This window comes from Cervus canadensis, chromosome 26, assembly GCF_019320065.1.
Source record: "Cervus canadensis isolate Bull #8, Minnesota chromosome 26, ASM1932006v1, whole genome shotgun sequence".
NCBI lineage: Eukaryota > Metazoa > Chordata > Mammalia > Artiodactyla > Cervidae > Cervus > Cervus canadensis.
This window is the reverse complement of record NC_057411.1, coordinates 34,288,606-34,315,500: the sequence shown is the minus strand read 5'-3', so window position 1 is coordinate 34,315,500 and position 26,895 is coordinate 34,288,606. Positions and strand designations below refer to the sequence as shown.

The window sequence follows — 26,895 nt, the reverse complement described above, 5'->3', positions numbered from 1 at the left end:
GGATCGACTGGTTTGATCTCCTTGCAGTCCAAGGGACTCTCAAGAGTTTTCTCCAACACCACAGTTCAAAAGCATTAATTTTTTGGCACTTTCTTTATGGTCCAAATCTCACATCCATACATGACTACTGCAAAAACCATAGCTTTGACTATATGGACATTTGTCAGCAAAGTAACGTCTCCATTTTTTAATATGCTCTCTGGGTTGGTCATAGCTTTCCTTGCAAGGAGCAAACGTCTTTAATTTCATGGCTGCAGTCACCATCTGCAGCCAGTTTGTATTTAAAGGTTAACTTTCTTTTCTGGTCTTACGGCATCACCCAGGACTATAATGCAATGTTCAATAAGAGTGGTGAGGGAATTCCCTGGTAGTCCAGTAGTTAGGACTCTGCCTTCAGTGCCAAGGGTGCAGGTTCAATAACTGGTGAGGGATTCCACAAGCCCCCAGGCACAGCCAAAAATATAGGAGTGGTGAGAGTGGACAGCTTTGCCTTATTCCTGATCTTAGGGGAAAGAATCTAGCAATCTAGTTTCTCATCATTATGAAGTTAGCTATGGGGTTTTGTACATATTCTTTATTAAATTGAGGAAATTCCTCTGTATTCCTAGCTTGTTGAAATTTTTTATCATGAATAGGTGTTGGGTTTTATAAAAATGCTTTTTCTCTATTTATTGGTATGACCAAAGAACTTTTCTTCCACAGCTTATAGATGTGATGAGCTACATTAATTGATTTTTTAATGTTGAACCAATTTATACACCTGGAATAAATCCCACTTGGTCACGGCATATAATTCTTTTTATGTGTTGCTGGATTTGACTCGCTAATGTTTTGTTAAGAATTTTTGCATCTGTGTTCATGATAGATACAGAACTGCAGTTTTCCTTTCTTGTAATATCTTTATCTGGCTTTGGTGGAAGGATGATGCTTGCCTTTAAAAAAAAGAATGAAGAAGTGTTCTCTATGCTTCTATTTTCTGAGATTGTAGAGAATTGGTGTGATTTCTTCCTTAAATGTTTGATAAAGTTCACTAGTGAACTCATCAGGGCCCAGTGCTTTCTGTTATAGAAGGTTATTAATCATTGATTTAAAAAATTTAATAGTTATAGGCCTATTCAGACTGTTTTTTGTGAGAATTTGGTAGATTATATCTCTCATAGAATTAGTCCATATCATCTAAGTTATCAAATTTGTCAGCATAGAGCTATTTATAATATTTCCTTCATTATTCCTCTAATCTTCATAGGATCTGTAGTGATGACCCCCTTTATTTCTGATATTAGTAATTTGTGTCTTCTCCTTATCTGGCTAGAGTCAACCATTTTATTCATTTTTTCAGAGAAAAAGGCTTTGATTTCATTGATTTTCTCTTATTAACTTCCTGTTTTCAAGTTTCACTGATTTACACTCTACTCTGATTTTTATTATTTCATCCCTTCTGCTTACTTTGGATTTTAATTTTCTTTTTTTCTGGTTTCCTCTTGTGGAAGCTTAAATTATTGATTTTAGATCTTTCTTCTTTCCTAACACATGCACTGCATCCCACAAATTTTGATAAGTTGTATTTTCATTTAGCTCAAAATATTTTCAAATTCTTCTTGAGATTTCTTCTTTAATCTGCATATTATTTAGAAGTATGTTGTTTAATCTCCAAGTTTTGAGGAAATTTCCAGCTACGTTTCTGTTATTTCCAGTTTCATTTCATTGTGGTCAGAGAGCACACATTTTATGATTTCTATTCTTTATAACTTGTTAAGGTGTGTTTTATGACCCAGGATACGGTCTGCTCTGGGGAATGTTCTCTGTGAGCTTGAGTGTTCTGTTAGATGTGGTTTAGAAATATCAGATTAGATCCAGTTGATTGATGGTGCTGTTGAGTTCAACTATGTACTTAGTAATTTTCTACCTGCTCAATCTGTCCACTGCTGACAGAATGGTGCTGAAGTTTTCAAGTATAGTGGACTCATCTATATCTCCTTGCAGTTCTATCAGTTTTTGCCTCACATTTTTTTGTTGTTAATGCTCTGGTTTTAATTAAAAATATTGTGATTCCATTTTCTCCATCCTTTCTTAGTGTATCAATTATATGTATTTCTAAAATTTTATAGTTTTGAAATTTCAATCTGATTACACTACACATCTGTCTTTGACATGTTGTCTACTTTTCCCATGAGAGCCGTTAGCAAATTAAACATCACTGCTTTAAACTTCTGAGAATTTCAACGTCTCTGCCATGTCTGAGTCTGATTATGCTTGATTTGTGTCTTCTAATTGTGTTGTTTTTTTTCTTCCTTTTTATCATCCTTTGTAATTTTTTGTTTGGAGGCCAGACATGATGTATCAGGAAACATGAACTGAGGCGATCAGGCTTCTAGTATAAGGTTTTATGTTAATCTGGATAGGAGCTAGGCAGCACTTTACATTTTCTATAGCTGTAAGTTTAATCAAGGCTGAGGCTTGATTCCTCTTATTTTTCTTGTCTTCTTCTCTGTTGTGTTTTTCCCCCTAGGAATTCTCTTAAAGAGCCTGACTTGGAACTCTTAGTCATAATTCACAGATACTACACTGGAATTTTGTCATGGTGGAAGGGTGTGGAGAACATTCAATTATCTTGTTATCTCTGTCCTTTCTTTAGCCTAGGTCCCTGGGCTGTGACCTTTAGAAATATTTCTTAGACTGTATCTCTTCTCCCATGACACAAGGCCAAAAAAAAAAATTGTTTAGTTGCTAAGCCATGTCACAAGTAGGCTAACAGGGACTGAAATCATCCAGCTGGCTTTTCCCCAGGTCAGATAAGGCCTTGGTAGAGTAATTTCCTTCAGAGGGTAGGCCTTTGTCATGGAAAATGATCTGGAAGTATTTCAAAATAGTTGCTTTCTCTTCCCCTGGGATCCCTCATCTTAATCATGATAACTTCCTGGAGTGCCGGGGGGTTTTACCTGTCCTGCCAATCCAAACTTATTGCTATTGTTTAGCTGCTAAGTCATGTCCAACTCTTCTGCAACCCCATGGGCTGCAGCCCACCAGACTCCTCTGTCCATGGGATTTCCCAGGCAAGAATATTGGAGTAGATTGCCATTTCCCTCTCCAGGGGATCTTTCCAAAGCAGGGATCAAACCCACATCTCCTGCATTGCAGGCATTCTTTACCACTGAGCCACCACAGAAGCCCTAATCCATGGTTCAGTCAGTTCAGTTCAGTTCAGTCACTCAGTTGTGTTAAACCTTTTTTGTGTTCCACCTGTTAAACCTTTTCTTGCTGTGAGGATGGAGTGACTACTTGAGCTCCTTACATGTTTGAGTTGAAACGGGTAGTTGCCTACAAACTCTTTTTTGAAAGTCCTTCCCCATTTTCTCTATGAAGGGAGGCCAGAATGATTCTGAGGAGTCTTTGCTGATCTTTCTCTAAATAAAAAATTCCCCACTGTGTGCTCTCAGACTTGGTATAGGTATTTCACGTGCTGACTCTTGGCTCTGTGAATGTGAATACCTAGGGAAGAGGCTTTTTGGTTTATCTTCTCACTTCTTGCATAAGGGACAAATAATTGTCTGCTTTTAAGTGAAATGGAAAAGGAACAAAACACTATTCACTAATTAAAAACAAACTACTACTTTTATTTGGCTCACTTCTCCATTTATTAGAATAACCACATGTGGAGAGGCACAATGCGCTTAAGTTTTACATGACTACAAAGTTATCACAAATCCCAAACTTCTTAGCCACAGTTATTTCACTTACTCTGTTTAAAGAAAAAGCTTTCAAAACATCTGAGTTAGCTTGATACACAGAGACCCTGAATAAATGGGAACTACGTACTTTTAAATGCTTGTACTTCCTGCTCTAATAATGTCTTCTTTAAATAGAATCCAGCATAAAAGGGATTGAAATATGTAAGGTCATGATGCAAATGTTTCTGAGAGAGTGAAATGAATCCGTACAACATGGAAACAGATGTAGTGTGCACAGATGGTCTGCAAGGAGTCACTGCGCCATCTGGGCCTCCATGGCTTGTGCTGTCCATTCTGGTGCTGTCTGACTGATTTTCTCCAACAGGTTATTCACCTGGAAACAGAGTGACTGGATCTGTTTGTCCCATGTTGGCAGGGCTTCTCGTGCTAAAGAAAAAAGGAATAATGTACAAAACTGAAGTTACTCCTTTGCAACCATAGTGAACGTGAGTTAGAAGACAAAATACAGAAACACTGATTTTTAAAAGTTTACTTCAAAACTCTTGGCTGCTAAAATTAAGCTAATTATGCAACAGTTAAGAAAAGTACTCTAATCACTGGTACAGAGTATAAAACAAAACAAAGGTACACAAAATAAAACCAACCAAACGACCTCAACCACAACAATAAGGCAACTTCACCGAAGTCAAAGCACTGAAGTGCTTTTGTCACTCAGTTTATACCTTCATAAGATCCCTGGAGAAGGGACAGGCTACCCACTCCAGTATTCTGGCCTGGGAGAATTCCATGGACTGCATAGTCTTGTGGGGTCACAAAGAGTCCAAGCAGGACTGAGCGACTTTCACTTTCTTTCACTTTATACCTTCATAAGACACTGCCACCTGCTGGGGAAAGTTAAGTCTATTTATCTACTCCACACTGTCTCTACTGGACTCTAAAGAATATTTTAATATTTAAACTCCAAACAAAAAACCTCATGATCTAGCAGGCTTTTCTCTACACCAGCAATCTGCAGTTAGAAATGAAAAACTATGGGGCAAGTTCCACCCAAAATAGCATCAACACTTACAAATTTGGGCACAGAATTAATGAAGGGAAAAAAAACTATAAAATCTTAATAAAGGACATAAAATAACTTGAATAGATACAAATCACATTTCCAGCTGGAAAGATGTAATATCTTAAAAATATCAGTCCTTTTCTATTAAAACATAAATTTAAAGAAATTTCCAAGACAATCCTCCTTTCTCTGTTTTGCTTCCTGAACAAGATAAAATTACTAAAGTTAATAAGGAAAAACTGATGTTTGAGAATAGCCAAAATAATTTTGAAAATTAAAAACAAGCAAGATTACAGTATATCTACACAACTAAGTATTATTCAGCCTTAAAAAGGAATGAAAAAAGTACTGACTACATGTTATAACATGAGTGAAACTTGAAAACACTACATTAAGTGAAAGAAGCCGAAAGGTCACATATTGTACGGTTTCATTCATATCAAATATCCAGAACAGGTAAATCCACAGAGACAACAGAAATTAGTTGCCAGGGGCTGGAGAGAGAGAGGTATGAGGAGTAAGTCCTTAAGGGGCATGGGGCTTCCATTTGAGAAGATAAAAATGTTCTGGAATCAGGCAGAGGTGGTGGTTGTACAACATTGTAAACATACTAAATGATACAGAATGATTAATCCCACATATGTGCATCTCAACTCAGTTAAAAAATAGTAGTGGAGGGATAGGGTCTGCTTTATCAACAATAGAATCTATTATAAATTTATTACCTAATATTGTTACAGATCCATGGAACTGAAAAGAGTACAAAAAGAGATCCAAATTAATTTGTGAAACCTGTGTGCGTGCTAAGTCACTTCAGTCGTGTCTGACTCTGCAACCCTGTGGACTGTAGCCCACCAGGCTCCTCTGCCCAAGGGATTCTCCAGGCAATAATACTGGAGTAGGTTGCCATGCCCTATTTCACGGGATCTTCCCGACCCAGGGATCAAATCCACGTCTCTCACATTTCCTGCATTGGCAGTTGGCTTCTTTAAAACTAGCACCATTTAAAACCTAATACACTCCAAAGATCAGAAAGGATGTTTTATTTCATAAATCATATACACATAATTGGCAATCTATCTTTAAAAAAAAAACAGCTAGACCACGACTGAAAATTATACACAAAAATGAACTAGAGATTGAATTTGTAAATATAAAACAATAAAGAAAATATTAAATAAAATTTAAATATTAATTTAACCCCAAAGTGAAGGAGACTTTCTTAATTAATACAGAAAACACAAAAGTCATAAAATTAAAAATGGACATATTTGGCTGCAAAAAAAGCTTTTAAATGTGTCTGGGGTTAGGGTTTATGGTACACATTGCCTAATAGAAACACAACTGATAGAATGACAAAAGTATCTGTAACATTGAAATAGGAAAGGTATGGAGGAGAAAGGATGGAAATGTGTAAGAAAAAATAACATCAATTCACAGACAAGAAAATGCTAATGACCAATACATGGAAAGATTTAAACTTCATCAGTGCCAAGGAAATGCACAGTAAGACAATAATGTAGTATTTCCCCCCAACAACTGGCAAAAGACAAAAAGAAAAAAAATATCCAGTTGTTAAAAATTCATTCTCCCATGTTGGTGGAAGTGTAAATGGCTACAGCTCTCTGGAAAACAAACTGGTAGTAGCTATTAATCAAAATACATATATCCTCTGAAGCATCAAAGTATGCAACTTCTGAGACTTCGTTCTAGAGAACTAAGTGTCCCAGGATTTAAAGATCTGCACAAGGAAACCAACTGAATGTCTATCAGCAGGTGAATAGTTGAACTCCATGAAATAACTACACAACTATTAAAACAAATAAATTAGATTTCATATCTAGTGACTTGAAAATATGTTCACAGTACATTAACTTAAAAAAAAAAAAAGCCACTTTGTAGAATACTATGTACTTTAAAGTATGACGCCATTTTTTAAAATCCCTATCTACCTTTTTGTACTTGTCTCTACAAGCATGTAGAAAGACAGACAAGATTTCAGACTGATACTAGCTGTGCCAGACAGGTAGGGTTGAGGAATGCAAGAGAAACTGAAAAGATATTACGGACTCTTCCTTTAGTCATTGGTGGAAATTTACTTCTTAATAAGAGCAGATTTACCATTGCAATTTTTTTAATCTAAGAAAATTAGAAAGGAAAATATTCCCTATTCTATCAAGTTAGCAAACATTAATTTAAATTGTTCTTTTAAAAAATAAATAAATAAATAAATTGCTCTTTTACTTGGTGACCCCTCTGCTATACTATTCATCATATACTGTATTTGTTAATTCAATAATTATTTCCCACTTACAATAGGCAGAGCACTGGAAAAGATGTTGGACATACCATGGAGAACAAGAAACACTTAATATTGATCATTAGGAAGCTGAGCCTGGTAACAGAAACAGGCATTTAGACAAAGAGCTACAGAAATGGAAATAATTATGATTAATGCTAGCAAGAAATTCAGGGTGACAAGAACATATAACTTAGAGCTACTCCTAAACTGAGGAGTCAGGAAAATCATTATTGATTAACGCTGTTGAAACTAAGACAGGGGGACAAACAGAAGATGAGTGGAGAGGCTGGCTGTGACGGGATGGCTATTTTGGAATGTCTGATGTGGGGAGGAACTCACAATGCTGGAGAAAACAAAAAGCCCTGTGGGCTGGACTGGAATGAGAAGTTCATTAAGGATCAGGTGGAGCTTCAGGAGACTGCAGAATTTTACTCTACAAGCGATGGGGAAACCATTCAATTGGGAATTCAATGGGGAATTACATTCAGTTAGCAGGTAATGGAATAGAGTAACATTGAATCATTTGGTTTTTCTTTCTTTTTTCTGCCTGTTTGCATTTTTCAAAGATCATGATCACTCTGGCTATAGGAGGGCAATGGGACTAGAAAGGAGCAATTGCAGACTTGAGAAAAAGTTAAGAGGCTATTTCTTAAGCCCAGAAGGGGGTATGGGAGCTTAGAATAGACTGGTGACAGTAACAAATGAAGAAAAGTATGTGGATTCTAGATACACATAAGACAGAAAGTTGAAAGGATTCTGGGCAGCAAAGTAAAGAAGGGGTCAAGGATAAGGGTGCTGGAGAAAATGAACACTCCAGTTCTGGATAGCTGGTTGGTTGTTCAGAGAGGCAGGCATGGAGGGGAAATGGTGAATGTGGTTTTGGGTATGTTTCTTCTGAGACGCCCACGAAGCAGTCAGGTGGGAAACACCTACTTGTCAATTAGAACCTCTAAGTCTAGGCCTCAGAAGAGAGATTTACGCTAGAAATCTAAGTATTGTCTGCATAGAGATGGATCAATAGGAGTAGATGAGAGGGTACTAGGTTACTAGGGTAACTCAGCAGAGCGAGGAGAAAAAGGCTGAGGAGTAAGTCCTAAGCAGCCCCAATATCTAAATGTCTACATTTAATAGTCTACAGAGATGGCTGGGAAGAATACCTGGAGAAAAAGGAGGAGAAGTAGAACAGGGTGAAGAAGGAGAAGGACAGAAGTCAAGGGGGTGGGAGGCAATCAAAAAGGAGTAAGTGGTCAATCCTATTCGATATGATGTAAAGCCAAGATGAAGCCTGAAAGATAAAAGGATTTTTACTAAAACAGAAGAGACCCCAGTATGTTTAAATATCGCTAGAAAGAAGCCAACAGAGGAGGGGGAAAGAGGATGAAAATGGACAAAATAATTGCTAAGCTCAAGTTCTTTAAAAAGATTTCTTTTGGGGGTAGGGAGTGGTAGAGTTCAGAGAAGGGATCCCAAGTGGAAGAACTAGAAAGAGAGATGGAAACCATCTCCAGTATAACACGAAAGAAGAAAAAGACAAAATTCAATCTATATTTAACATTTAGGAGTTTATAAATCTGATAAAGAAGTTAAGATAATTTCATATGAATAGCTTTTTTTTCTTCTCCCTGTGAACCAGAAATGCAGTTTTCTCCTGAATGAAGGAGGACAAAAGTCAGAGATTTAGGAAACTGAAATCTGAAACAGTCCCTGAAGAGTAGGGAAAAAGAGTGGACTAGAGAAATGCATGAAGAGTCCCAGGCAGTGTTGAGAACCCAGGAACCTGGATTTGCAGTGGTATCAACCAATCTGGGACTCTGACTCTCCTCTAGCAACCCTAGTTTAGCTCCTCAAGGACAGGCCTGGAAAAGCCGAAGGATGGGGTCATTCAAGGTGAAGACCTGCTGGCCAGCAGGAACATAGAGTTAGCAGGCAAGTGGTCTGGGCCTCTGTGAAAGAGTAACTGAAATGATGAACCATGAACTGGATAGGAAGCTGGATAGGAAGAATGGCAAAACTTTAAAAAGGGAGACTTCCCTGGAGGTCCCGTGGGTAAGACTCTGTACTCCCAATGCAGGGGACCCGGGTTCAATCCCTGGTCAGGGAACTAGATCCCACAGGCCACAACTAAAGAGTTCATATGCTGCAACTTAAAAAAAATAATAAAAAGATCCTGCATGCCACAATGAAGATTGAAGATCCCAGATCCCACGTACCACACTGAGACCTGGCACAGCCAAATATAAGTAACTTTTTAAAATAATAAATTAAAAGAATCTTAAAGGGCTAGGATGACAGGAAGAAAGTGAAAGTCACAGATGGAAGGCTCCAGTGCGGCCAAGGAAGAGGTAAAGCAGACGTACCTGAGAATAGACCAATAGAAAGGCTGGGGAAAGGCCGTGCCCAGAGTGGGATATTTCAAGTTACACTATCCAAGCAGAATGGTTCTGGTACAGTAAGGTCCAGGGCACAAATGAGGCGGGAAGAGGGGCTGAGGAGGTATTAAGATAAATGAGAAAGTCACTAGATCTACTTTTCTGTCTGCCTCCATCAGTTTAGTGAGCTGTTGAATAGGAAATGCAACTGTCTTTTCTACACACCCGTTACATGGTATGTAGTCAATAAATGTTTGGTGAGTACATGAATGAATATAACAATCCCAGTTTCAATTTTTTCTCCTTGCATTTGGACTGCAAGGAGATCGAACTAGTCAATCCTAAAGGAAAGCTCCAATACTTTGACCACCTGATGCGAAGAACAGACTCACTGGAAAAGGCCCTGATGCTGGGAAAGACTGAAGGCAGGAGGAGAAGGGGATGACAGAGGATGAGATGGCTGGATGGCATCACCGACCCAACGGACATGAGTCTGAGCAAGCTCCTGCTGATGGTAAAGGATGGGAAGCCTGGCGTGCTGCAGTCCATGGGGTCGCAAGGAGTCAGACCCAACTGAGTGGCTGAACAACAACAATTTCTTTGGGAAATAAGTTCATTCCAGTAGTAAGACTCTGGGTCAAAGGAAGATGCTCGGCAATTGCTCAGCATGTTTTAATCACAAATACACAACACTGTCATTTCATTATGCTATAACCAAGCAAAACTTCTTACTTTCAAAATGAACTATTCCATCAATCTGATCAATAAATCCATTCATACGTCCTTCTGTGATCATTTGTGATGCTATCTTTTCTGCCTGTTTAAAAAAAAAAAAACTCTTAGACATTTTAATTATCATAGCAAGTTATTCACATATGCTCATCAACAGAATTGAAAGCTCTTGGGTTAGCTGACCATCACTAAGCCTTACGTATGTGTTCATCTGCCGTTCATTACAAGAGCAAATCTTGGAAATCTGACTGTTTAATCCCCCAATTCTTTCTGCGTACAATCCATTATTTTACGTTAACTGGGATCTGTTTCTCTTGTAAGATTTTGAACAAGCACCTAGCCCTCTTAGCAATTTTTCTCTCTGCTCAAAATCAAACTCACAATTATTCTTCTCTCTGGGATCCACACCTCAAAAAAAATCCGTAGCTTTTCTTATTCTATTTCATTTCAGTTTTCACATTGTTTATCACCCCAAGACTATTTAAGACAGTAATTTTTTTGAAGGAAAAACTGAAAGGAGGAAGAGTGTTAAAATTTAAGAGAGAAATGAAAGGATTTAAAAGACAATTAAAGGGGAGCAGAAGGCCCTCTTAATTCCTAAAGACATACTTCATGTTTACTGTCTGTTAAGGAAATTGGGCTGTGACAGTCATTATGGTAACTCTGACCATGTTCATAATCAACCCTAATTCATTCCTGAACAGACTGTGACTAGCAATTACTGCTAAAAATATATTCACTTCCCTTAGTCTCGGCAAGGAATCATACCTCAAAGTTGAAGAAGAAAGCCATCTATTAATGGTAACTAAAGCCCTGGTTCCAAAATTGTTCCACTGCCTTTACTGTGTAATAAATGCATACATGTAAAGGCATTGTGTTAGTGAAATTTTAATTTAGTATTTTCTAACAGATAAAAGGGGATGTGACCATAATTACATGACTTCAAGGTCTACAAGTTAGTAAAAGTAAGGTTGATTGCTTGCTTTTATGTTATTTAAAATTAAAAGAATGTTTTGTAGATGACACCTGAAATGCCCTCTAAATAATACTGGAACTTTTCCAGAATTTATACACAGCCAACCAAACTTTATCATGACTAAGAATGAAATCAACTCCCTAATAACACAGGCAACTTTTTAAGTTAAATCAACCACAGAAGTTACAATAGAATAGCTTAGAATATTACCATAGTCATTAGAGGGCAGGAAAAAGAACTGAGGCAAATGTTAGTTAAAAATCAGAAACCACTATGAAGAGGATCTGAACAGATATGAAACAAAGATATTCTTACAAAATGGGAATCATAACCTGGAACCCCTTTTAAGATTTTCATTCTAGGTTACTTTACCATAAATTACAACTTAAAAAAAATACAAAACCATAGACAATTAATTCCATTATAGCACTATTTTAACACTCAAATAATTTATTTCCATTTATCTGAGGCTTTTTATGTATGTTTTTGTCACAGCTGCCAATATTTACCAATTACAGTCATCACTCAATATCAGCCCATGGGGGGTTGTTTCCATGAGGGCCCTGGATACCAAAATCTATGGAGGCTCCAGACCCTTACATAAAATGGAGTAGTACAATGAATACAGCTGGCCCCCTCCATAGCCACAAGTTTTTCATCCACAGATATTGAGGTCCAACTGTATGTATTTTATTTTCTCTTTATATCAGTGATTTAGTCTCTTAACTTCCTTTTTATGTATTGCAAATAAGAAAATACCTTAGCTGCAGGAATCTCTAAAAGGGCTCCAAGTTCTTCAAAGGTAATATTATTATATAATTTGCTTGCAGACAATAAATTGTGTTCAATAACAGCTCTGTCCAAGATGCTAGAACCTTAAACATAAATAAGAAAGTTATAACTTTGAAACTAGGCTTACACTCTTAATAGACGCATCTTTTTTTAAAAAAAATTTCCAGGCATGTAATAATTCATAATCATTGTCTTTATTCTTACCAAAATTTTAAAAGCAACCAAAATGCCCTAATTGATACATTTTTTATAACGTAGTTAAACAAAAATAAAATTTAGAAGATGATTGGCAAGTAGTTCCTTATTAGCTGAACAGATTTAGTCCTCTGAATTTGGGGTTTTGCTTCCTTAGACTAGTCAGCAGTTTCATTACTTTCTCTTCTCTTGCTATAAGCACAAATTTCATCAGCAAGCAGCAGCAAAACAATCATGCAATCTGTTCTGTAAGCTTGATAAGTCAAAACGTACAGAGCAATGGGAATGTCTCTGTTCCTCTGGGCACTGCACACGCGCTGTACTGAGGCAAATGTGAGAAATGTTTGGAAGGCAAAATCCCTTTGTGAGATATGAGGCATAGGATCCTCCCCTAAGAAAGATGAAACCGGGCCTGACAGAGTTCTGGACCTAAGGCCCCATCCTGAAAATGTTAGACTGTTGGGCTCACCCAATTCTTTTCTTCCCTTTTATTGAGATATAATTAACATGTAACATTATATTCATTTAAGGTGTATAACACACTGAGTTGATATATGTATATACTATGAAATGATCATCACCAGTTTAATTAACTAGCGTCATCACCTCACAGTTATAATTTTTTTCTTGTGATGAGAACTTTTAAGATCTACTCTCTTAGCCACTTTCCAATATAAAGACCTAAATAAATAGGAAAATATGGAAGATTTAATATTGTTAACTCCCCAAATTGATCTACAGGCTCAGTGTGGTCCTTAACAAAATCCCAGCTGGCTTCTTCACAGAAATTGACAAGCTCATCTTAAAATTCACACGGAAATTCAAAGGACCCAGGGGAGCCAAAACAATTTCGAAAAAGAACAAAGCTGGAAGGCTCAAATTTTCTGATTTCAAAAATCAGATTGCTGAGACACAGCAATCAAGACTGGGGAATTCTGCTGTGAGGACAAACATACAGAATAATGGAATAGAATTGAGAGTCCAGAAATAAACTCACATTTACAGTCAACTGATTGTCAACAAAATTGCCAAGGTAATTCAGTGGGGGAAATAAGAGTCCAACAAATGGTGCTAGGACAACTGAATACTCACAGGCAAAGTAAAGTTGGACTCCTACTTCACACCACATACAAAAATTAACTCAACATTAATCAAAGATCTAACTGTAAGAGCTGAAATTATAAAACTTACAGAAGAAAACAGAGCAACTTTTTATGACCCTGGATTAGGCAACAGCCTTTTAGATACAACACTTAAAGCACAAGCAACAAAAGAAAAAACACAAATTGGATTTCATAAAAATTAATAACTTCTGGGTTTCAGAAGATATCATCAACAGTGAAGAAACAACACACACAATGGGAGAAGATATTTATCTGGCAATGATAACATCTAGAATACATAAGAATTCACGCAATTTAATAATAAAAAACCAAATAAACCAATTTAAAAGTGGCCAATAAGCATACGAAAAGGTGTTCAACATCATTAAGCCCTCAGGGAAATCCAAGTCAAAACCATAACAAGATACCACACACTAGTCATCCTAGTGGGTATGAAGACAATCAATAAGACAGATAATAACAACTGTGGGAGAAAATACGGAGAAAACGGAACCCTCACACACAGGAATGTGAACTGGGGCAGTCATGTTGGAAAACAGTCTGCAGCTCTGCAAAAGACTAAGCCCAGTGCCATGTTGCCGTTGCTGTCGCTGCTGTTCAGTTGCCCAGTCACGTCCAGCTCTTTACGACCCCAGGGACTGCAGCACGCCTCTTTATCAGTTGATGGGCATTTAGGTCATTTTGCTATCAATAACCCTGCTGTGAACATTCATGTAAAAGTTTTTGTACAGACTGCTGCTGCTGCTGCTGCTGCTAAGTCACGTCAGTCGTGTCCGACTCTGTGTGACCCCATAGACGGCAGCCCACCAGGCTCCCCCGTCCCTGGGATTCTCCAGGCAAGAACACTGGAGTGGGTTGCCATTTCCTGCTCCAATGCATGACAGTGAAAAGGGAAAGTACAGTTGCTCAGTCGTGTCTGACTCTTCGCGACCCCATGGACTGCAGCCCACCAGGCTCCTCCGTCCATGAGATTTCCCAGGCAAGAGTACTGGAGTGGGGTGCCATTGCCTTCTCCGTTTGTACAGACATTAGCTACCATATGACCCAGTAATTCCACTGCTAGATATACATCCAAGAAAATTAAAAATTAAAAAAATTAAAAACCTATGTCCGTACAAAAACTTTCACATGAATGTTCACAGCAGAACCTAAATGTCCATCAACTGATGAAAGAAAATGAGGTAACACAATGTTATTTGGCAATAAAAGTGAATGAAGTACGATATACACTACAACACAGATGAACCTTGAAAACATCAAGCTAAGTGAAAGAAGCCAGTCACAACAGATCACATATTGTATGATTCCATTTATATGAAATGATCAGAATAGGCAAATCTACAGAGCAGAAAATAGCTTAGCAGTAACACTGTAAAGCCCTGGGAATATACTAAAACCACTGAATTGTAGTAATAACAACAACACTATGTCTCAAGATCGCTAGCCTAGGGGCTGTAATGACAATAAACAAAGATGGTCAAGAAAAATAAATAAAGTAATAAAGGCCAAAATGGAAGAAGAAGACAAAATACCTGTCCTATATACATAGTCTCCTGTGAGAAATTTGAAAATCATTTGCATTCTCAGAGATCCTAGTTAGAATCCCTCATTTTAGAAGAGTAATCTGATTTTATTTTTTCTTTCTTTGGCCAGAAAGCACAAAGTCAAATCTGAAGTTTAACTACATCAGTTCCGGAAAATTTTTCTTATTTATTTAGCTTTTATCAGATAACTTCCTGCAAAAGAATTTATTAAAGTTGCTCAGAATACACAGAAGACAAGAAACTTAAAAAAGAAAAAGAAGAATAGCAATGGTCAAAACACACCCATTACAGGTGGGCTACAAGTTTAACTTTTTAAACTTTCTAGCAGCCTATCAAATTAAGAAAATCAATCAGTTTATCAACTCACATTACTTAAATTAAATCAAGGAGACTTAATTAAATTAAATCAAGGAGTTGGGAGAATCACAACTAATCCTAAGACTGAAATGGAATTTTTCTTACTATCTGCATAAAGAATATCCTATAGAATAAATTATCTCCTTTAGAAAGAAAGACAATAATTAATTTATTTGCTTCTTAATGTACAATTAAATAAAAGAAATTCAATAGGTCAATATAATTGCTTTAGTAAATCTGGGAACTAGGGCAGTGACTGGTGAGGTATATACACCTTTTTGCCAAATCTTACATAAATAATTCCATACAACTAGATTCTCTTCAATATGGGATGACAGTGAATCCAAGGCAATGTGTTTGACAGATCTGCATGTCTGTCTTGACCTTTTCCATATTTCTAGTGGTCTACATCTATATTTTTAGTCATGTGTGCTATTGTTATAAGTTACCTTAAAATCTCTATAGATAAACATATATAAAATTATTGATGTTATGAACAAGCATCTATTAAAAATTCTTTCCCAGCAAAGACAGTCTGACTTAAGCAAATAGTAGGAAACACAACACCAAGTTCTATTCTTATTGGAAACACTTACCCCTTAATGAGCTTGTGCAAGCTACTGTGCCAAATTTTGCTCTATCTAAAATAGAACTGGGTAATTATGCTCTGTTACAAACTGATGTTTAAAATTCATTAAGGTACTTACCAAATGGTTTGAGTTTTAAAAAAAATCGAGTGTTATAAGCCTAGCCTATAATTCTTCTGCCTTTTCAGTTTCCAAAAAATATTCCAAAAAATGCTTTCCAATAGGTCTACCCTTATATTTCAAACTCATGTCCAAGTATGATGTTCATCTTCAGTCAATATTCATTTTTTATCAAGCGTTAGATAAAAATATTACAGAAAGATATCAAGACTCTTCAAATTTAACATACGTTCCACTAGTGTAACCTAAAATACCACATACTTATAAGAAGCAGTCATTACCATCAGCTGTAGTTGCTTTCTGGTGAGGCATCAGCATGGCAGCAAATTCTTGAAGTTGATTTCCTCTGATGATCCTATCTAGGTACATTTTCTCTAGGATTCCGTAAGCAGCAAGCTGCTGGCACCTTTCATCCTTAAAAAGAGTAGCTAGCATCCGAGAACGCTGCTGTCCTAAGGGAAACAAATGAGCATCAAATATTCTCACTCTCTTTTCAATGAAAAACAATCTTTCTTAGGACTGCATTTTTGCCTACTAAAATATGCAGTTGATCCTCATTATTTGTAGTAGCTAAGTCCTATAAAGTCGCTGCCAACAGTGAATTAGTGAATACTCAACTGCTGCTCCTAGGGTTGACACAGGATTAGGTTCTTATGAGCCTCTGGTCGCAGCATTTTTGTCAGCTGGTCAACATGTAATCTTGTCTTGTGTGTTTGTTTAAAGGCACCCTAACTTATGGTTTACACTATAACTCATGCCTGAAAGAACTTATCTAACTTAACACATGTATATTCTCCATAAGACACATCACAGACTTCCCACACTTGAGTACACAAGATAATACTATGGCACTATGCTTAGGGACCATTTAAAAACAGCAAAACCATCAACAAATGCATGAAAATGTGAAGAGTATCACATAGACCACAAAAAAAGGACATTTGTTTATAGTAGGAGAGCTGAAACAATGTAGAATACCACCTTGTTTGACATCTGCTGGAAACAGTATAAGTAGAGGGGCTCAGATTTTTTGCTGCTCTGCACACGTCTGCATATGACTATAAAAGCACCTCAAGCATTGATTTGGGAGGGGGTGACAAATTTTAGCAAGCAGGTAGATTCACCTACATGGAATCTGTGAATAATAAGGACCAGCTGTATATTCATTTGTGAAGACTATGATACACAATCATTCTCTCAGTAGCCAACAGGGACTGGTTCCAAGACTCCCTCATAAATGCCAAAACCTGCCGATGCAAAAGTCACTTAAGTAAAATGATGTTCTATTTGCACCACCTTCATATATCCTCCCTTATATTTTAGATCATCTCCAGATTATGTGTAATACCTAATACAATGTAAATGCTATGTAAATAGTTCTGGCTGGCACCAGCAAATTCAAGTTTTGCTTTTGGAACTTCCTAAAAATTTTTTCCCCAAATATTTTTAACCCACGGTTGGTTGAATTTGCAGATGCAGAACCCATGGATATGGAGAACCAATCGTATGCCAAAATGTTACAAATGGCTCAAATTATAGCTAATTGCTATTTTCTTCTTCTTGCTTATTTATATTTCTATAACAAACATGCATACTTTTGGTAATGATAAAAAACTGATGAAAGATGAACAAACATTTCTCAGATGGAAAACTTGATTTTCATAGTCTCAATTTATACCTTCGAGTACCTTTAAGTGGTGAAAAATCACATGATAACTGATGACATTAAAAAGTGAACTAATGGAAATAAAACTATGAACAGACTTTTTCTTTTTAAATTTATTTTTAGCTCTATATACTGAAAGAGCCTAATGACAATGACACCCAGCATCAGCGAGCATACCTAGTATCCTGATCTTGCTAACCTCATTAAGAGGAACTAGAAATTCTTAAAAAATAGCTGATTTCACATCTGGGGCAGGGAAAATACAAAAGGAGCCTAAGGCATCTTTTTATACTACATATCAGGCAAGTACTCAAAGACTAACAGGGGGCCATGTCAAAAAGACATAATTTGGTCATATCTGGGACAACTTGAGCATCAAAAAGAATCACAACTATATTTTATTGTAACACACAAATAAATTTTAAAAACTGAGTCAAATATGCAAGAATATTCAGAGCAGTACTATTACTAATAGCCAATGACAAGGCAATAGGATAAACAACGTGGTATATTCACAGAATGGGATACCACATAACAACCAAAATGAACAAAATATGTGTAACAATGTGGATAAATTTCATAAAGTTGACCAAAAGAAGAAAGACAAGAGTATATTAAAAAAAAAAAGAGTATATGTACTACATGATTTCACTTATATAAATATAAGAAGCAGGCAAAACCAATATATATTAATGACCACTATTAGAGGTTGGGGGTTAGGGCTAGTGATTAGGAGAAAGCAGGACAGAGGCTCTCAGGGTGCTAGTAATATTTTGTTTCTTTTTCTGCACACTGACTACATGATGGTGTTCATCTGTGACAACTCACTGAAGCGTATACTTTTGATATGTACAGTTTTCTGTGTGTACATGTTTTCTGTACATACATGTTTCTGTATGTACAGTTTTGTGTGCTTCTACATGCAGAAGATAAGCAGAGAAAAAGTTCACAGTGATATTTGAAAAAAAAAAAGGAGCAAAGAATGAATAATTCACCATTTTTCATTTTCATTTTATATTACATGCAAAGAGTGATCTAGCAAGGATTATTAACAGATATTAAATTATGGGAAGGAATTTGGAAAACAGAATTTTTGTGGTGTTAAAGCAGCACCCCATGAATTGCTTACAAAAGACAAAGAGGCCAATGTACCTTTACAATGGAGTTTCTACCTTAATTAAATGAACAAACTCAGCATCACTAACGGTGGGACAAGGTAGCAGTATGTGCTCTCTGACGTGATTCAACAGCAACTACATAGTATCATTATAAGGTATTCTTGCCAGAAAAAAATTTAACCTGAATTAATATAACCTCTGGCTATAACTGCTATTTTATAAGGAATCTACGGGATTAAGGAATAAATTAAATATATATATATATATATGCGTATATATATATATATGTATATATATATATCAAAAAGGGCTTCCCAGGTGGCACCGTGTAAAGAATCCACCTGCCAATGCAGGAGACACAAGGGATACAGGTTCAATCCCTGGGTGGGGAAGATCCCCTGGAGGAGCAAATGGCAACTCACTCCAATACTCTTGCCTAGAAAATTCCACGGACAGAGGAACCTTGAGGGCTACAGTCCATGGGGTTGCAAAGAGTCAGACACGACTGTGTAACTAAGTAAATTACATAACATGTAGATCAAAAAATCTAGGATGACGGACATTCTATATAATAACTTCAAAGTCTATATAAATATATATATATATATATTTGGACAGAAAAGTAAGATTCATCGGTGGGCAAGAGGAAGGAGGGGACAGCGCCAAGGCTCTCCTAAGGGCAGGGCCCCTCATTTTTCCAGAGTGCCACCATTAGGGTTGTATATATAATATGTGACCCCTCACCACCTGGATGAGCTGCTTTCCTGCCACCATGTTTTAAAGTTCATCTGCACTAAACTTAGTAAATGCCCAGTTCTTGGAGATGTAGATCCTCTGGCGGCCAGGGAACTTGACCTTGGCCCCACAGAGGGCCTCAGTCACATGCTCCTTGTTCTGCAGCTCAGTGTGGATGGACATTATAATAACTTGGCCAATGTGGACCCTGGCGAGTGCACCCCAGGGCTTTCCAAAGGCGCCACACATACCTGTCTGGAGCCTAGACTGGGAAGAGCATGCCAGTCATGGAAGTCCACTGGAAAGAGCTGTATCCAAGGTCCCTTAGGGCAACCTGCACAGGCAGCAGGCTGCATACACTACCGAGGAGGCTGCTGTTTGCAGCCACTGCACACTGGGCCCCCACGGGGAAAAGAGCACAGTCGGCTTAATTGGCTACAAAAGTATATTTTTTTAAAGTGAGGAAACTACATACAATGTGGTATGTGAACTATACCACAATAAAGTTGGGGGCAGGGAGAATGAGGAAATTCTTCTAGACTAAAAGAATCTAAAGAGTCATAATCACCAAATACCACACATAATGTTGCTCCTTATTTAAGATGAAAAAGGCAGGTATAAAAGACATCCTTGAGCTAACTGAGGCAGTGATAATATGGACCAGCTGCTAAATTCTACAGTGGAATCACTGTTAACTTTTTTAGGGATGATAATGGTATTGCAGTTACACAGAAAAAAATGTTTCTATTCTTAGGAGACACATCATGACATATGAAGGAGTGTCAAGATGGCCTTCAAATAACTTTAAAATGATACCTCAAGACGTGTGTGTGAGCGAGACAGAGAGAGAAAGCAAATATAACAAAAAGCCAGGAAAATTTAGAAAAGAGTAATGAAGAGTAAGAAGATCTGCTAATAATAAGACACTACAAAGATAAAGCTATACTAATTTGAAGAGCATAGTATTAGTACATTCATAAATACACAGGCTAATTAATGGAACAGAATACTATGTCCAGAAATCTATTATAATGTGCTTCAAATCAATAGGGAGAAAAAGGATGCATAATTCAATAAAGAATGCCAAGTCAAATAACTAGCCATTTAGAAAAACAAGCATGGACTTCTTTGATGGTCCCAGTGTTAGGACTCCACACTTCCACCAAAGAGGATGTGAGTTCAATTCCTGGTCAGGAACTAAGCCATGTGGTATGTCCAAAAAAGTCACTTATGTTTATATGCAACAGATCTATTATTGTTACCTTTAAATGAATAAATAAATATTTTTAAATTACTCACTTCAATTTCTAATACACTAAACAGCAGATATACTCTACATAAACAAAAGCTCTCTAGGGTTCTCAATTTTTCACAGTCTAAATCACTGCAGATGGTGATTGCAGCCATGAAATTAAAAGACGCTTATTCCTTGGAAGGAAAGTTATGACCAACCTAGATAGCATATTAAAAAGCAGAGACATTACTTTGTCAACAAAGGTCCATCTAGTCAAGGCTATGGTTTTTCCAGTGGTCATGTATGGAGATGAGAGCTGGACCCATAAAGAAAGCTGAGCGCCAAAGAATTGATGCTTTTGAACTGTGGTGTTGGAGAAGACTCTTGAGAGTCCCTTGGACTGCAAGGAGATCCAACCAGTCCTTCCTAAAGGAGATCAGTCCTGGGTGTTCACTAGAAGGACTGATGCTGAAGCTGAAACTCCAATACTTTGGCCACCTGATGCGAACAGCTAACTCCTTTGAAAAGACCCTGATGCTGGGTAAGATTGAGGGCAAGAGGAGAAGGGGATGAAAGAGGATGAGATGGTTGGATGGCATCACCGACTCAATGGACATGAGTTGGGGTAAACTCCAGGAGCTGGTGATGGACAGAGAGGCCTGGCATGCTACAGTTCATGGGGTCACAAAGAGTCAGACATGACTGAGCAACTGAACTGAACTGAAAGATCAGAGGATTCAAGAACTTATACCAGAAGAAAACATGAAGGAATCTAAACTATATAATTTCAGAATAGGAAAGACCTTTTAAGCAAGTCAACAAAACCCCGAAGCTATAAAAGATTAAAATATTTAACTATATAAAATTCTAAAGTTTCTTAATGGCAAAAATTCATGAATAAAGCCAAAAAAGAGATAATAAACTGGGAGAAAAACTTGTTAATTTCTTATATATGTGAACTGTTTTTATAAGAAAAAGATAAGAAATGGCTAATGAACATAAACAGATGATAATTTACTCCAAAAAAAAAAAGGGTTTTTCAATAATGATTTTTTTTAAACACATGAAGAGATGCTCAAAAGCATTCATAGTAAGTAAAATGCAAATTAAAACTAGAATGAAATATTACCTTTCTTTTACCAGGTTAGTAAGGATAAAAAAATTTAGAAATATGTGTGTGAGTAACCAGGTACATTGGAAAAGACCTTGATGCTGGCAAAGACTGAAGGCAAAAGGAGAACAGGGCGGCAGAGGATGAGATGGTTAGACAGTATCACTAATCCAATGGACATGAACTTGAGCAAACTCCAAGAGATAGTGAAGGACAGGGAAGTATGGCTTGCTACAGTCCATGGGGTCACAAAGAGTCAGACACAACTAAGCAACTGAACAACACAACAACAATTAGGTACACACAGATATTTTTGTTTAGAGGGTAACGTTAAAAGGCAACTTTAATTTCTATCAAAATTTTAAATGTATGTACCCTTAGATTCAAGAATTTAACCTATACATATTCATATAACCACTACAGCATTGTAATTGACTAATTATGATAAAGCCAAAGGATAGAAAATAAAAAAGAATGAGTTTTATGAGTTGTAGAAAGACTACTGTGATGGATAGCCACATAAAAAAAGCACCTTGCAAAAGTTTGTATATCATGTTATAATTTGTGTATAAAAAGGAGGATACACACTTATATACTGAAAGAGATAGAAGAAATCAGTAATAGTTCTTCAGAGTTGGAAGTGGTACCATTTTATGTACTCTTTTCAGTAACAAAAAAAAAATAAGATCACTGCTTCACAGTGAATGAAATGTGTAGTCTGAATATGTCATTATGCTCTCAACTAAACACAGTTCAAAAACAAACATTATAAAATGATTTAGAAATGCCATGGCTTAGAATTATCAGCATTTCCTCTCAATGCCCTTTCCTGCTTTATAAGTTGAATGATTTACATGCTGTAGTTTAGTAAAAAAGACAAAGGATAGTTTACTACTTATATTTATTGGAGAAAAAGATAAGTGCCAGGTCTAAAACTGAGGCTTGAAAATAAAAAATTTTTAAAAATCCCCAAAGCAGTACATTAATTATATCATCCATTTCTAGATTTTAATTTTCATTTCCCTTTGTGTAACTGTCAATTTAATATCCATTTTATTCAGTGATATTTTAGCAGAACTAACCTTCAAATTATCTCTTAACAGTTCCTAATATCTGTGGGTAACAGGCTGGTAAATACATATTTTTAAAACGCCTTAAGTTAGCAACCTACTCTTACTGCTTAAATGTTTTAATTAAATTAACCACAATTGTATTAATAAGACATCCTCTTGAAGAACAGTTTCTCACCAAATCCTCAAATAGCAGTGAAAGTCACTCCGTCATGTCCAACTCTTTGCGACCCCATGGACCATACAGTCCGTGGAATTCTCCAGGTCAGAATACTAGAGTGGGTAGCCTTTCCCTTCTCCAGGGGATCTTCCCAACCCAGGGATCGAACCCAGGTCTCCCACATTGCAGGCGGATTCTTTACCAGCTAAGCCACCAGGGAAGCCCAAGAATATTGGAGTGGGTAGTCTATCCCTTCTCCAGTGGATAGCAACGAACCTAAAGTTATTAAGCAAAGATAGCTTTCTGTTCATTAAAGCACAAATGATGTGTTTACCTGCTGACGCTAAGATGGTACAGTGCAGAGCATGTTTTAAGGCCTCTAGTCTTTCACTTTCATGCACTATTGTCTTGTAAGAGAGTTCATTGTACCTCTGTGCAGCTTCAATGAATTTTCTTCTATAATCAAGAACACGTGCATAGCATACCTATAAGAGGGAAAATGTTTCAATTAGGGGGAAAAATTAAAAAGCAAAAGAAAAGAGAAATTCTAATGTATAACAACAGCATTTATCAGATATTCTGGAGCACCTTAATATTGTGGGATTCTCCAATACAAAATTAATTCCAAATCAGTTTATCTGTTACCTTATAATGTATCTGTAACTGTTCATTGGTTGATTCATTCTGGAGCAACGATGCCCGATTTATGTAAGCCTCTGCCTGGACTGGATCATCGTCCTCCAGATATAGCCGAGCAATCTTCAGATAGGTCTCTAGTTTATAATCAACATTGTACTGTCTAGGCAATAACAGGAAGACACAGAATGACTATTTCACCAAGAAAATTTTTACGGGTGGTAGAAAATAAGTTATTTTTTCCTGATATGTACTCATATATTCTGTTATACTATAAGGGACTCAAACTTTTTACTGCATTGGAAAAACACAGAGAAGCTAAAAAACATTTCCAAAATAAATTTTACTGAGTTTTCATTATTTTTGTCATTATTCATGGCTATTTTAGCTTCTTCTAATCCTCAGATAATCTCACAAATCAAAGATCTTTTTAAAAAAAAATTTTAAAAAGCCCAGTTCAAGGACATATCATGTACCACCAAAAGAACTCTGGGCATGTACCTCCATCCTGGACAACAATTTGGCAGTATGCTCTCCAACCATTCTTTGAATCCTTTAAAATGCATATACTCTTTACCTACTATATTCTACCCCTAGAAACCAAATCCCCCCAAAAAATCATGCATGTGCACACATATACATGTACAGATATTCATTTGTAAAGTTATTCATAAATATCCATAATAGGAAAAAATGGAAATCACCCATAGTGGTATTTATGGTAATTAATTAGGTTGTGGTACATAAAGATGACAGATACTACACAGTAATATATATAAAATAATTCTATACAGTGTCATTATTATAATAATTATTTCTGATAAAAGCCATAAGTTTTCACATAAAAAAGTACATAAAAACACTATCAAAATGTATTTCTACATACATACTTCAAGAGAGGAATTGTAATTATTTCTTGGAGTGATAATACAGGTAGTTTTTCTTTTTCTTCTTATCCCAAAGGTCACATTTATATGCAAGGAATGCATAACTGAAGACCTTATGTAATTTAAAACTCACATAATTCAAGATTCACCCTCACAGAAAAGCAAATTCTACTCACCAGCAAAATTGGTGTTACCACGTGGCAAGAATAGAGTTTACAATTGACTTGACCCTAACTTTGAAACTAATTCTTCAAAAAATTTTGTATCAATTCAAAATTTTCCGTAAGTCATATATTATTAATAGTTTCTATTATCTCCATTCACAACTCATATTTACATAAATTGCTATAAACAGCACAGTATTTTTCTGCATTTTCATTTTTTATGCCAAGTATATCTAGTATATCTATTACTTTCATAACCAGAATGAATCCTTTTTTAGGGAAACAAGCTCTCAATAATTTATCCAAATCACTTTAACTTGTTTAGAAAACCACAGAATTTTCAGTGCTTGGTATCCTCACAGATAATGTTACAGTACTCTCAAAACATTAATAACCACCACTGCAAAGAACAGTATGTATATTTATGTCAACTACCAATGAAAATAAATCATTTGCTCTGGACTAACAAGACATTGCTCCAGACAGAATAAGACCAAAGCAATTAAGAAAGCCCTCAGCCTTTTCAGAGGCTTCCATGGAGGTTCAGATGGTAAAGAATCTGCCTACAGTGCAGGAGACCTAAGTTCGATCCATGGGTCAGGAAGATCCCCTGGAGAAGGGAATGGCAACCCGTTCCAGTATTCTGGCCTGGAGAATTCCATGGACAGAAGAGCCTAGCGGGCTACAGTCTATGGGGTTACAGAGTCAGACTCGAACGAGAAACTAACACGTTCACTTTTTCAGCCTTTTCAAACTATCAAAGGAAAAAACCGAATTAACAAGAAGCCTTAGAAAACAAAATTCAACATCTATATATATAAAGGCTTTTTCATATACTGACTGCTTTTTCAAGGGGCATCATTTCACACAAAAGGCAAGATACCTGAAGTAGTGTTTGCCTTATGACCACAAATATTAAGGAAGACAAAATAAGAATACCTTATTCACCTGGTGAAAGAGTAGAGAAGTAACTGAAAATATTTTTTGTCATTTAGTTGGTATTTTTATAGTTGCCAACTGAAAAAGGAAGTGTGTTCAATAATACAACCAAGAGTTTCACAACTTTCATTCTTTTTTGTACAATATAAAGAACTATAAATATTTTTTAAAAATCATATCAAAGGCAAGATTGGCTGAATAAGAGTTGCAAACTATCATCTTAATTTTTCTAACTATTCTTCCATTTCATTTTCTCTAGTATCTCAAACCTCAAAATCCACTGAACTCACTGTGACCCCAAACCAGTGATCCTATTACATTGTTACTCTATTTTTCTCCTTAAAAGCCTCACTTTCCTTCTGACCTCACTTAACCCCTATGGCCAATCGTTATCATCACTGAATTGCACATGCACTCATCTGCCTAGTCCCTCTCATGCTGTTGTACTTGTTGGGTAAAATCAAAATGCTGGTTAAATCGGAGAGTTCATCCACTCCTTTCTTACAACCATGTAGCTGAACTCTGATGGAGAAAAACACCCACCCAATCTGACTGATCTCATTTTACAGACTATGACTGTTAAACAAGCCTTAATGCTGTCAAGTATACTGTACATCTTTAGTCTATTTACTATCCCACTCTCCTGGAAAATTTTTCTGATATTCTTGTATCTCTTCAACCTCACTACACCCACCCCTATCAGCTGATGACTCTGATTCCAACTTCACTAAGAATACTGAAATAATCAGAGTACTTACACAAGCTCCACCACCATATTACTAACATCTGCACCATATACTCTGTGCTCCTGGCTGTCAGGGTAGATCCCTGGGGACTAGTCTGCCCACCAGGGACTATTTGGCGATGTCTGCATTTTTGACAGTCACAACTAGGAGTAGGGGCGCCACTGGCATCCAGTGAGTAGAGGCCCCTGGTGCTGCTACACATCTGCAATACCTAGCACTGCCTCCACAACAAGGAGCAATCCAATCTAAAGTGCCAACAGTGCCAAGACTGAGAAACTCTGCCAAGTATGAACTATCTGCTGGCCTCTCTGAAGACTATCCCTCCACTGGATTCCTTCCCCTCCAGGCTACTCCTGCAAGAATCCCCTCCATTACTGCCCAAGATCAGAGTTGTGCCTTCCACTGAATCATCAAAGAACAAAACAATCTCTACCCACCTGTCATCTTCTGCCCTACTTCTCTGCTTCCTTTTGTGAACACTTCCCTGAGGACTTGCCCATGCTCGCCATCCCCAGTTCTTCTCTTCCCAGTCTCTCGTGAACAACTCCAGTCGGGCTTTTGCTCTCACCATTTCACCAAACC

General features: G+C 36.9%; 1 protein-coding gene and 1 non-coding gene across 3 annotated transcripts in view; both read right to left on the bottom strand.

The window, feature by feature from the left end:
* Positions 1 to 3,616: 3,616 nt before the first annotated feature.
* COPS4 (COP9 signalosome subunit 4) overlaps positions 3,617 to 26,895 on the bottom strand; it is a 39,462-nt gene continuing 16,183 nt past the window's right edge. Inside the window, exons 5-10 of one of the 2 annotated variants that reach the window (XM_043448040.1) lie at positions 23,587 to 23,740; positions 23,276 to 23,426; positions 16,129 to 16,299; positions 11,888 to 12,003; positions 10,153 to 10,237; positions 3,617 to 4,115 (exon numbers count right to left, since the gene is read on the bottom strand). In XM_043448040.1, the coding sequence (XP_043303975.1) occupies positions 3,982 to 4,115; positions 10,153 to 10,237; positions 11,888 to 12,003; positions 16,129 to 16,299; positions 23,276 to 23,426; positions 23,587 to 23,740 (811 nt within the window). In that variant the 3' untranslated portion in view covers positions 3,617 to 3,981. The remainder of the gene's footprint in view (positions 4,116 to 10,152; positions 10,238 to 11,887; positions 12,004 to 16,128; positions 16,300 to 23,275; positions 23,427 to 23,586; positions 23,741 to 26,895) is intronic. The other variant, XM_043448041.1, reaches the window with a different exon arrangement.
* Positions 19,673 to 19,807, bottom strand: LOC122428560. Its single transcript, XR_006265774.1, has one exon. It is a non-coding gene; the product is annotated as a small nucleolar RNA SNORA70 (small nucleolar RNA).